We start from the raw sequence: 12,589 nt of genomic DNA on the forward strand, positions 1-12,589 counted from the left end.
AGATAGTATTAGTTCTGTAAAAGGTGCTAAATTTAATGTCTTTCATACCCAGAGGTTGTAGAGGTGGGAATGTAAATATAGATGTGTTGACGTATTTTAAATATTTACAAAAAAGATCATATTTTCCCTCACCTAAATAAGTGTGGCATAAAAATAAAGTATAATCATTGAGCATGTACTATACACTTCCTGAAAAGCTAGATTTGATTAAATTATACTGATTAAATATGTGTTTAGTGATAATTGTGCTGTTACATGTAGATACTGAGGGAATTGGTGAAGGAAAGGGAACAGACATTAATTTTCATTGTTCTCTGTGACACCCAAGAGGAATGGATTATCTTTAGCTACTGAATTTGATTATTTGTGCTTGTATTAATTCTCCATCCTACAATTGATTTCAGTGCAATGCTTCTTCCTTACTTACTGTTTCTGGGCTTCAAGTAAATCTGTGTCTGTCCTTCAAATAAACCTATGGATTGCTATTCTAACAATATATGTGCTCAGCTGATACAGAAAATGTATCTGTCTTTCCTAACTGCTACCTCTTTGGGTTAAAACAATAATTTTCCTCTCTTACATGAATCAAAAGTGATAATCTGAGCTCACATGTCTCCCAGGGGGCTTACAGAAACTTTTAGTTAATGTTTATATAGCTTTTTTTTTTTTAATATCAAATAGGCTTATGGGAAAATGGTGATTGATTTTAATATATTTTATAGATTTTTATACAGCTGTAAACAATCACTGGATTCTAAAGGCCCAAGAATTAAGAAATTTAACTACCCTTTCTGTGGCGGGAGGATTCAGAGATTACCAAGTTCATTCAGGACTGGCTTTTCTACCAAGATTGAGTCAACATGACAGTGCCTTATCTGTTGTGGTAAAAAAGCAAACTGTTTTTTTGGTTTTGCATGGAACTGTGTTAGATAGATAGTTATTAACGTAATGTAATGCATGTATCAGTGTCTATATGGGCAGCATAGTGTAAATCAATATGAAAATACTGGATGTTCGAACAATGTATGGATACTGTATGGTTATAAAATCAAAAATAGTTGATGTACTCTAAATGAGCCTCCACTGGAGGAGTATGTGTGGCACTGACTGGAATCCTCTGTCACTTGGTACTGTTTCTTCTTAGCACCTGCTTGCACTTCTTCAGTTCCAGAACTCAGGTTTTATTTCCCCATGTTTTTGCAAGAGGTGTGTATATGGGGAAAGATGAATGTGTAGTATAGAAGTAGAGTGTTCTATTATAAAAGAGAGCTGTGGCATAGCACCTTCTTTTTGTATTTGTTCTTTTTCAAAAAATTTAGGAATGTAGAGGATTGTCAAGTCCAATTTTCTGCTATTTGAGGCATCTATCCTTTCAAAATTAATCAAGGGTCATCAGAAAGTATTGAGGTTTGTTGTTCCATCCCCTCTCCATCAACTTGTTCCCTACATGGAGAAGCTGGAAAACACTCAGAAGGAGGTGGCAAATTTGCAATTTCCATCTTCCATTTACTGCAGAAGCCAGCTTTTTAAATGCCTTTCTTCTGACATCTGCTTAAAATGTTATATGAAGTAGCTGTCATTCCCTGGTGTTTACCTCCCTGAGTGTTGTACAGAAAGCTGTCTATAAATAGGCTCAGCTGGGATCCTGCTAGGCTAAGAGGATTAACTCTGCATTCCCTTTGTCCTAGTAACCCTTCTCTGCATCTGCTCTACTTTCATTTCTCTTGAGTGCTGGTGGCCAGAATTTTGCATGAGATTTCCGGAGTAGTGGTACCAGTTCTTTCTGGTTTTTGTTTGGTTTGTTTTGGAGGTTGTGTTGTGGTTGTTATTGTTCAGTTTGGTTTTTTCTTCCCAATGATGCATTAATAGTTCATAGTTTATTTGATTCGTGTTGAGCAGTAGGTTGATGAGCTCCATTTGTGGGAGATTTTTTTTTGATAATGTTAGTCCCTAAAATGTAATACATGAAATCCATTTAAAGCAAGTAATAGCTTCAGACTGACCAGGTCTTTCTTTGTGGTGTTCTGATGTTCTTTATGGTGAGGATGCCCTTGGTGTCTCAACAGCCGCTTTCATTGGCATGCTGCTGTTCTCATGTGCTAGGATCAGTTATTAAAATAGTAAGATTAGTCATAGAAGCAGTCTTTGAAGACATTTTTGGTAAGTTTCCTCCTCTCCATTTTCTGCCCTTTCACCTTTAGTCTTTGCTATTTAACATAAATAGTTTGGTAAATTTGTTTTATAATTTCCATCTTGCACGTGCTTCAGCGCTTGCGAGATGGGTGACTGAAGAAGTCATTCTGTTGTACCCTAAGCCCTGAAACTCTTAAGATAAAGGCTGTTCTTTTTAATAATTGTGCAAATAGATTTAAATAAGGAGGGGAAAGTTTTCCATATAATTGTAGAATGTTGAGTACTAACAAGAGCTTAACCGTTTTCTTCACCCAAACAGAGCTCAGCTGTGCCTAGAGCTTGGGCCTCAACTGACCATCTCTCCATAGTGTGGTAAGATAATGGAACAAAGGTTAATTGACTGACTTTGCATAGCTCTCTTCTCCACTGTTACCACTGTCTACCATAATTTAACTTCAGTTTCATATTATGGTGAAGTCTATTCCGACCAATTTTATCACCCTGGATCTTTCCTTCCTAGATTTAATTTTACTTACTCTGTCTTCTAGGTGCAAAGAACTGATCCTGGCAACCATTAGAGCTTTTTTTGATCTCATAGATGAAAACACAAGGCAGGTCTGTATATGTGATCTCTGTGTATTTACCCATCGCACTTTCTTCTTCCATCCCAGAATGTTTAATCAGGAGAGATATCTCCCTATTTTACAGAAAGCTCTTTCTTGATTATTCTAAGTCACGCTGAGAAAGTAGTTTCCATTTTGTACAAGTCAGTGAAAAATCCCTTTGTGTTGTTTGACCAAAGAGTCAGAAATAAGAAGGTGTTAGCTCAGTTTTTATTATTGACTGCTTGATGCTTTATAGCTGAGCTGTGGGCTGAACATTTCTTCCACAAAGCAGCAGATTCAGTTCACCTTGCACCAGGATAAACAAATTTTGTTAGATCTGTAGCTGTGAATTTGACCTCTCAATGTGTACAAGACACAGAGGAAGAAGGATCTCGGGTGTTCTGAGGCTGTTTGGGACAGACTCCTCATTTTTCACATGTACTTACTTTAATGTGTGATTTAGAGAGACAAAAAGAGCAGTGCAGTTGTTCTGCAGCACTGACTGTGCTAGAGGGTAAAACTTTCAGAAATCAGTTGTAGTGGCCACAGTTTTGGAAAGTGGAATAGATAAAAATTAGTCCTGGAAGGCCTATTTGGAAAAAGCAAAACCAAACCGATCAAACAAACAAAAATCCCAACCCCAAACAAAAGTGAATCCCAGTGTAGCTATACAGCTGGATGTGAGAACTCAGATTAGCCTAAATGTGAGAATTTTTCTTAAGCTGTGGCCTAAGTGTCATTTCAGGAAGAATGCATTTGTGTCTGTAAAGAAAGTTTAATGGAATGGTTTCCTGGTGTTATGAGTAGGTGAAAATGTAAAACTTCTGCAAGTTTTGGCTGTGCTATTTATAATGTGTAGATTTTCTGTATTGCAGTGATTGACCATAGATGGCATTTCAGAGCATTGCATTCAGAACAGAAAAGGCTCAATGTCTTGCAACAATCTCTCCTGCCTTCCCCCCACAAAACTGTATTGCTAGCTGTGATCATGAGATGATCTTAAATCACACACATTGGTAAAAAATTGATAATGTGCTCTTGTTTTAGATAACTGAAGATCCAAAGAAGAGAATGTCTGTACTGAATCACCACTTTGTGAGACACCCTGCAAAGATGTTTGAGGAAAATCCTGAAGCTTTTACACACCTCACAGGTGTGCAGCAGTTTTCTTTTGAATAGGATTCAGTGATACTGCTTTGTTTATGGTTAATCTTCTCACTAACAAAGTTTCAGAATACACTTTGTCCTCCTTCAGACAAACTAAAATAATATACAGGTTATAGACCTAAGCAATCTGCTTTTATTTGATTTTGGTATTAAATTGGTTAACAAAGGTAGGTGCAAAAATCTGTCATTTTTATATAGCTTGGATTCTGAGGATCCATATTTACACCAGGTTATCCAGTAGAAAATCTCAGAAACTGGGAATTGCTGGATGTCAAAAGGACAGTCTTATCTACAGTGGTTGCAAGAGGGATTGGATGGGTGTTGCAGAGCCATTGTGGTAGTTTTGTGCTGCTCATGGAAATCCTGAATATTCAGATCTGCTCCATCAGTCACTTCCTTTTTCCCATGACATGGCAGGGTGAAATGAACCGTTCGCTAAGGATTTCCTTGTAAAGTTCCTTCCTAAGGATGCAGAGTTAAAAGTGAGAGATTTTGACTGCATAGAGTCTTAAGGACTAAACACAACTTTTGTAGGGCAAAGCTTTATTTTGCTCAACTGAGCTAAACTGTTTTACACAAACCATTTTATTTCAGCAATGTTCTCAGTGTAAGACATTGTAGAGTGCCACTGTAGCTTGTACTTCGGTGTCCAGTTTTGGGCAGCCTCTTACATGAATGCTTTTATGCATTGGCATCTCCTGAAATGAGTGTGGAGCAAAGGACCACCAAAATAGGCAGTTCCTGGGGCATAGAAAATGGGGGAAAGAGGCTGAGAGAACTGAGGATTTTCACCCTGAAGAAAATGCTGAGGGGGATCATGTTGCTGTTTTCAACTACCTAATGAAGAATTGGAGAGAAGATGAAGTTAGATTTTTATCAGAGGTTTACAATGATAGCACAATTGGCAGTAGAAATCATGTTGTAACAAAAGACATTCTAATTAGGTATTAGGAAAAATTACCCTATAATTACACGAATATAAGTAGGTTTATTTGGTTTTGTTACCTTTATTTTGTTTCAAGATCCATGGGGTTTTTATTTTGCCATTAGTATTTAGTAACAGGATCCTAGGGCTTTATTGTTTCCTGTGTAACTGATGATAACTGTTGCATGTAATTGTAAGCAGTAGCAATCCTCAGTGTTGATTAAAGCACATAAGGTTTGCATCCATATATGGATAGGAGATAAGACCTTGGTGATCAGTAAAATACAAGATTTTGGATGTAAGGATAATTGTTCCTGCAGTGCAGCATACTGAAATATTTATTTTTAGGAGCTTTCAATTGGATTACAGTCAAAGACTCAAAATGGACTTACTCAGTTTACAATGTAAGTAATCTATTTCCCCATTGTGTGTTTTTGTTTTTGTTTTGGTCATTTTGTTGGGGGGCATTTCTGTTTCTGTGGTTTTTTTTTTTTTTACTAATGAGTTGATTTTTTTTTTTTTAGGATTCTGATGGAAAATATTTCTCATTTCCTCTTGCAAGCCACAGAATATCATACAGTCATGTTTACTGTGAAAATAGTATGTTGGTGAGAAAATACTTCTTTAATGTCTGGAGTTTGTTTGTAAAGATGTGTCTTTTTAATTTCCATTTGCTGCAGTTTTAAGACAATTAATGAGCAGCTGTTGAAATTGCTGCATCCATTTACAATCACAGCCTAATGCATGTCAGAGGTACTACCTGTTTTAGCATGTCACACTTAGTATTCAAGATCTGAAACCTTCAATGCCACCTGAACCTCAAATGTTTTCTTTCTGACTCTTCTGGTTAGCTCTAGATTACTGTGTCCTTTAATTTAGTGCAGTTCTGTGTTGATGGTTTGGAAGGAAGAAGCTGTTTTTAGTGCTGCTCTGTTTTTGCCATACTTCTGGTTTGAGCAAACTGTTCATAGGTTTGCTTTCCCATAATAAAATTTAAGTGAACCTGAAAGGCTACAGAGATCTTTCACTAAGCAGAGAAAGTGAATGGAAGGCAGATGAGGAGACAGCACCATCTCAGTGGTCTCCTAGGAAGAGGAAACACCATAATGTGCATTTCTTGTATTTTTAGCTTGAGACACATTCAGCCAAATTTTTGAAAGAGAAATTATGAAAGTTTGTTTGCTTAACCTTGTGTTTATTCATACAAAGGGCGGCAAACTGGCATTATTTAAAATGGTTCCTAGAAACCTCCACCATTCACTCTAAAGCTTCACCTTTCTGTCTTTGCAGTTGTAACTGCAAGATTATGATATCAGTCCTTCAATTATCATTCGTTTTAACCCTTGCATTGTTTCAGGTAATCAGTATTTTTAATATATTTATAAATGCAGTCACACACAGGTAATGTGGTATTTTATGGTACTGACTTTACAGGACACAAGTAGCTGGATTTATGGCTGCATGAACACTAATTCATCAATGTGGTGAGTATGAACAGTTCCTGTTCTTTATTCAAATGGGTTTTGTGAGACCGTGTTTGAATTTAAAGCCTATAAATTATCCTTGGTAGGAAGGGATTGGAAGTAAAATCGTTATTGTAAATAATTCATGCTTTCTATATCACCAGGAAAACAGGAAAGAATAGCTTTCCTTAAATTAGGTGGTATTCTTCTTCTGGGAGCTGTATTTTTGACCTTCATAGCAAGAGCTGGAGAGGGACCTTTCACAAGGGCATGAGGTGGCACAACAAGGGGTAGTGGCTTTAAAATGACAGGGCAGGTGTAGGCTGGGTATTAGGGAGAAGTTGTTCTCTGTGAGGGTGGTGAGGCATCAGAGCAGCTCCCCCATAGAGGCTGTGGATGCTCCATCCCTGGAAATGTTCCAGGCCAGGGCAGATGGGCTCCTGAGTAACCTGGTCTAGGAGAGGGTGTCCCTGTCCATGGCAGAGCTGTTGGAACTAGATGGTTTTTAGTGTTAGTTTCAACCCAAACCACTCTGTCGTTCTGTTTCTTTAGAATCCTGTGACAAAAGACATGAAATGTCACACAGAGCCTTCAAAAGAGTGGATTAAAGCATCTTTCTTTCATTCTTACTTCAAATTTGCTACTGTCATATGAAAAGTATTTAGAAGGGTGCGTGGTTTAATGCTTATTTGTTATGACAGTCATTACACAATAGATTTAAAACATTGTCTTAGCTTAAATTTGTAAAATGAACTCAAAGTAAATTTAATCTACCCTTCAAATTAGGGAAAGCTTCCAGGCAAAATTGAACTAGCAGAGTTTTTATCTGTTCTGGGATCACCGAGGTGTACAGCCAGAGTCTTGCCTCCAGCAGATATCCAAATGTCACAATTACTTTTTCCTGATCCAAGAAGTTGGCCGTTGCTCCTTTGTAGAACCTTTGATCAGCATGAAGTGCACATTACTAGTTCAGGACTGCTACTAAAACCTCATCTAACAATAGTGTGTTGGCTGTGGGCTGTCCTGAGCTCATGAACACTATTTAGAGAAACAGCAGTGTTCTGGTATTCAAAAAATCAAAACCTGAAGTGGCCAAATGGATGTGTTGCAGTTCAGTGTATGAACACATTTTAGAACTGCTGCAAACTCTTTAACAGCTATTAATTGTTTTATTTATATTATCTATTTTAGATATTTTCATAGAAAAAATTGTGGTTTTGATGTTTAACAGATGCTAATAAAACTGCATGGTAATTCAGTGCTAGTGCAGTTTTAACTCATGAAAAGTTTTCGTTTTGTGTCTGAGCTGCTTGGCTAATATGTGCTGCGGGTCTTCTGTATGAGAGTTGGAGCTTTGCTTGGCTTGGTTTTGCACAAATAAGATTTGCACTGTCTGAAATTACTGCAGTTTGAGAAATTACTGTGGTAGCAGTGCACCCAAATTTCTTCTCAATTTAAAATGTTAATTCAGAGAGAGAGAGAGAGAGAGAGAAACTGGTATATTAATCCACTGCCATAATGCTGCATAATGAGCATGCTCATCCTTTAATGTGCATGAATTTTTACAGCCTGGAAGCTGCTGATTTATCCTGGAGAGCTGAGTTACTTCCAACCACCAAGGTAAGTGGGTACCTGACTTGGAGGAGGGAGAGGTGCTTCAGGGGGTGGTTGCAAGTCATAGAAGAAGGAGCTGTTCTGTTTGGAGCATTGGAGCAGGTTGTATTTCACAGGAAGAGGGTACAAGAGGTAGACAACTAGGAGCTGGCAAGGGGCAAGCTAAGGGGTATGTTCAGTAATGGCTTTGCTACTTCTTTCTTTTTCTTTTTTCTTTCTTTTTAAGGTTGTAATGCTGAAACTTCTGGACTATCCTTCTTTGTCCCACATTGTCATTCAGGTACCACCTGCAGTTGGCAATAAGGTAAAAAAATACAACATTCAGAAATTGCTTGCTTAGTGTATTCATCACTTTCAGGTGCTGTGATAAGAGGAAAAGGAAGTATATTAAATATGTGCTAAGTTACTTTGAGAAACCATAGACCCCACAGCGTAGTGTGGTTTGAAAGCAGCTTCTGTAAGCTCAGAAACACTTTTATAAAATACCAAACAATAAGGCATGAACAGCACTTGAAACATGTACAAAGCCACAGTTCTCAAATCAGTTCTTAGAGTTCTTGTTGGAGATTCTAATGGTAATCTTCCTTGTTCTTCTTAGTACTCTGATTGTTTTCCTGAATGTTCACACCTTTGAACGGTCATTTCTCTTACCCAGGTTAGCAGAGAATACAGATAATTGAAGGCACCACACCTGGATTCTGGGAAGCATAGGTCAGATATCTCTGCAAGCTCTTAAACCACAAATGATGTAGTAGACTGAGTTGTGCAGAGTTTAACAGTTTGAATCTCACAAATGAGATTGATGTCTTTGCATGCAGGGTTCTCAGGATCCCGTTAAGAGGGAGGCTTAATGTGCTAGCCATCAGGATCTGGCAGACCTTTCCAGTTAGTCCTGGAAATGGCAGAATACTGAATTGGAACTTCCAGTCTAATCAGATCAGACATTGCTTTCTGTGACACAAATACAGTCTCTGATATACCAGTCTGTGGTATATTAATCCATGATCCAAGGAGCTGTTCACAGCACAAGTGAGTGTGATGTTCTTCTGTGAGTGTATCTTCTGATAGTTGTGACAGAGGCATCTTGCAGTGAAATTAGTAATGCACAATGTTCAGGGTAAGCAAAGATAAAGGAGAGATCACTTGGGAAATGTAATTTGGCAAGTACAAAGGCTTTCTAGTCTTGTGCTTGGGTTTAGATCTGTTTTTAATATCCTCAATTGCAGTATACTTTGGGCTGTGAATTCTTCAAAGAGGATTCCAGAACAGTCCAGCTCCCTGTAACACATCTTTTTTCATTTGGTAAGTATAACATATTGCTTTTGGAAAAAATGGAAAACTAATATAACTAACCTTTGGATAATAAATTTGCCTAAAAATTTCAGGTCAGGAGGTTTTTGGGGGTTGTTTTTCACTGAAGCTAACACTGCTAACAATGAAATGAGAAACATGGGGATTTAGACTAACAGATATGAAAGTACGTCATTCTCCTGGAAAAGAAATAATCTGAAAATGTAGTGTGTTCTCAGATAATTTTATCTAATAAGTGAAAATATTACATCCTTTACAGGGTTTTCTTCAAGCAAAATTCTATTAAATTCAACTGGATTACTTTATAATGTACAGCTCCAGCACTTCAACCAAGTAAGAATGCTACTTAAGTTTTTAAGGTAATGTAACCACTGTTTGTCTGGAGAAAAGTGAGTGACTTCTGGTTTTTTGTGTTCTAGATATATCAAGCTTTCAAAATTTATATAGACAGTCACTGCCAGTCACTCAAAGGTAAATAGAAGTCTTCTAAAGTACATATTTATAAAAAAAATTGTTGAAAATTTGTAGAAACTAAAATCTTTTCATGCGATGGAGTTTAGGCAATGCTGTTATAATCTGTTTGACTATGTCTGCTAATATCTCTCACTTCCCACTTTAAGAAGGATGGATCAACGAAAATGAGGAATTAGTCCTTAAATGTTTGTTTTTCTTCTTTCCCAGCAAAGGGAAGATGAATTTCCATCAGGATTCTGCCTTATATTGAAAGTGTTTCTTGAGAAAAGCACATTTGGCTAGGATTTGTATTTGCTGATAATGGGACTCAAATTTGAATGTTGAGCTACATAAGCTTAAACAGGATGGGTTGCTAAAGGACCCTGTTTCAAACAAAGTGATAAATTTTATTAGACTGAGGTTTTGTTTCATATTGAAAAGCAGAACTCTTCTCAAAACTGTTCTTCCTTTAAACATTTGTCTCATTGTCTTGTCCTGTAATAGCCTGAGTTTAAACATTTTGCTGCTAACTGCTCTGATCTGCATTGCAATGTAACTGCAAGCCCAGAGATTCTGTGTAATGATCTGTGTTTTTGTTTTACTGGCCCTGTAGTTTTTAGAGACAGTTGCCACATCTGCTTCTTAGTTAAATTTGTATTTTTTAACGCTGTTCCATTTCAGAAAGAAAACCAAGTGTTTACAGACTTCATATCCCCTGGTCATATGAAGACTCAGTAACTGTAGCGAAGTAAGGACTTTACCAATTAATAACTTTTTGATATGTTTTTTTAAGAATATTTGCATCCTGTTGTGGTACTATTTCTGACGTGAGACAGTTTCTCCAGTGTAAAGTGTTTGGCCTCTGCATCTTTTCCTCATTTAGCTTTCTACCCTTGTTGACAAAGATGTTTTGACTTTTTCTAGAATAAGAATACCTACTAATGGTTTGCTTAATGGTTCTCACTAATTTTCCTGTAAAAGAAGTCAGATATGCTGGTCTGAAATTCTCAGGATAGTCATTGACCTTCTCATGAGTGGAGAACTGTGGCTGCTCTGGATGCTGGCTTCATCCTGGAAGCCAGGGTTTGGATTATACAGCAGCCCTATGTTTGCTTCAGCAGCATAGTCCTGACAAAATCAAATGATACAGCTTGAAATACATTTGTCACTTACGAAGCTGAACAACCTGACTGGATTTCAGATGGTTGGAAAACTGTATTTCTAGTTTATTTTAGAAGTCTGAAAGATACCTCACAATTTCCAGCCCCCTGTGTTTTCCAGCAGCATAATACTTGCAGGAAACTGAATTGTATTCTTGAGGATATATTCTTTCCCGTCCTGGCACGCACCATATTTGCATGCTCTATGAGGCAGTGTGTTCACTGAATTTGTCTGCTTGCCTTAGTGCCATGTCCCAGGACAGCTCAGAGGAGAGGGAACTGAGGATGTTATGTAGTTCTCTGTGACAGGATAAACAAGTTCCTTGCATCATTTTGCTCACAGCTTGAGGTGACACTTGGTGTGGTAGATCTGCTTTATGTGCACTTGTTAAAGACTGAGACACATTTGGTTTTTCTGCTTGGTTATAAAGACAGCAGTGACCATGTAAGTTGCTGTTTCAGAGTTCCATCTCTTGCTGAGATTTCTGCCAAACTGCACATTGCTCAGCCTCACAGTGACAGCAGCCTTCCAGAGTTAAACATCTACTCTTCCCCTGACTGTCAGTATGAAGTGAGTAAAGCAGGTTTTTTTTATTGCTAGTTTGCGTTGCTGGATAATTTTTGCATAATTCAGTCTTTTAAACCATAGCTAATTAATCTAAATAAATACTAAGCAAATCTAAAGGTGGGCTGTTTGGCCTTTTTAACATGTAGTGTCTGTTACAAGTATTTTGCAACAGCTGTGTTAGTACTGAAAGTTGGACTCTAAAACTTTAAAGCATTTGCTTTTAATTGTCAGTAGTAAGGTGTTGTACATTTTAGTTGAGGGATTGCTGTATTCTAGAACTTAAGTTTACTTCTTAAAAATTAAAGTATTTTGTACTTATGCTTACCATTATATGAAGCAATATTTTTTTTTTCAAGGTAATTCTGAAGACATCATTTCTACAGGTTCTTGGGCAAGTAAGAAAAACTAATACTAAACTTTTTTTTTAATGCCAGTAGCATCCATAGAAATTTTTACTTCCTCCCTTCCTTACTGTGGTACATCAGGTTCCTTCTTACTGCCAAGAGGAGCACTATTCAGTGATCATTTTGCAACTTTTTCCCTTGGCAAGGATATCTCCCGGATGGATGTCAGGCCCCCGTCCTCAGAGGAGCAGAAAAGCTCTCTAGCTCTAAAGAGCTGCTGTAAATGTGGAGTATGTGGCTTTGTGGTGAGCTCAATATCTGCAGGTCACTTTAACTTTCTTGCCTGATGAGTCAGTGGTGTTAAAACTTTAAAATACATTTGGCATCAATTAAGTTGGGGGAAAAAGTCTAAGTAGGTCCATATGCTCCTTTTCAAGAAATCTTCTTTGGTTATCAATGAAGAATACATTTCGACATGGGGATCAGTAAAAATAGACTGGCCATCTGCAGTTCTCTGGATCTAAAGAGTAATTAATTTGCAAGCACCTAAGTCTAGTGCAGGAATAAAATTGGCAAGATTCTCTATGTGAATGTATACATTTAGAGCAGGGATTTTTCATTTTGTTGTCATTTTAAGAGAATTTGTCGGCTCTTGGTATATTAATCATGACCTGGGAGAGTGGAAGCCAATTAATACATGCATGTAATTGCTTCCAAAAGTTCTTTGCCTAAAGGCATATATAACTATATTCAGATTTCGCTTGGAAAGTAGCTTTTAAATAGTTTTAAACTTAATTTACTGGAATGTGATACTTCATTTTTTTCATACTTTTCTTGACTGGGAAA

At 37.4% G+C, this 12,589-nt stretch overlaps 1 protein-coding gene across 2 annotated transcripts in view; it reads left to right on the forward strand.

Moving 5' to 3' along the window:
• Window positions 1-12,589, forward strand: part of PGAP1 (post-GPI attachment to proteins inositol deacylase 1) — a 28,340-nt gene that overhangs the window by 8,327 nt on the left and 7,424 nt on the right. For both annotated transcript variants that reach the window (XM_068196296.1, XM_068196297.1), the window contains exons 5-19: window positions 723-883; window positions 2,453-2,505; window positions 2,682-2,748; window positions 3,786-3,891; window positions 5,179-5,234; window positions 5,355-5,438; window positions 6,265-6,314; window positions 7,862-7,913; window positions 8,134-8,211; window positions 9,134-9,209; window positions 9,478-9,551; window positions 9,638-9,689; window positions 10,353-10,419; window positions 11,294-11,402; window positions 11,756-11,794. In XM_068196296.1, the coding sequence (XP_068052397.1) occupies window positions 723-883; window positions 2,453-2,505; window positions 2,682-2,748; window positions 3,786-3,891; window positions 5,179-5,234; window positions 5,355-5,438; window positions 6,265-6,314; window positions 7,862-7,913; window positions 8,134-8,211; window positions 9,134-9,209; window positions 9,478-9,551; window positions 9,638-9,689; window positions 10,353-10,419; window positions 11,294-11,402; window positions 11,756-11,794 (1,124 nt within the window). The remainder of the gene's footprint in view (window positions 1-722; window positions 884-2,452; window positions 2,506-2,681; window positions 2,749-3,785; window positions 3,892-5,178; window positions 5,235-5,354; window positions 5,439-6,264; window positions 6,315-7,861; window positions 7,914-8,133; window positions 8,212-9,133; window positions 9,210-9,477; window positions 9,552-9,637; window positions 9,690-10,352; window positions 10,420-11,293; window positions 11,403-11,755; window positions 11,795-12,589) is intronic.

This window comes from Anomalospiza imberbis, chromosome 7 (assembly GCF_031753505.1).
Source record: "Anomalospiza imberbis isolate Cuckoo-Finch-1a 21T00152 chromosome 7, ASM3175350v1, whole genome shotgun sequence".
Classification (NCBI taxonomy): domain Eukaryota; kingdom Metazoa; phylum Chordata; class Aves; order Passeriformes; family Viduidae; genus Anomalospiza; species Anomalospiza imberbis.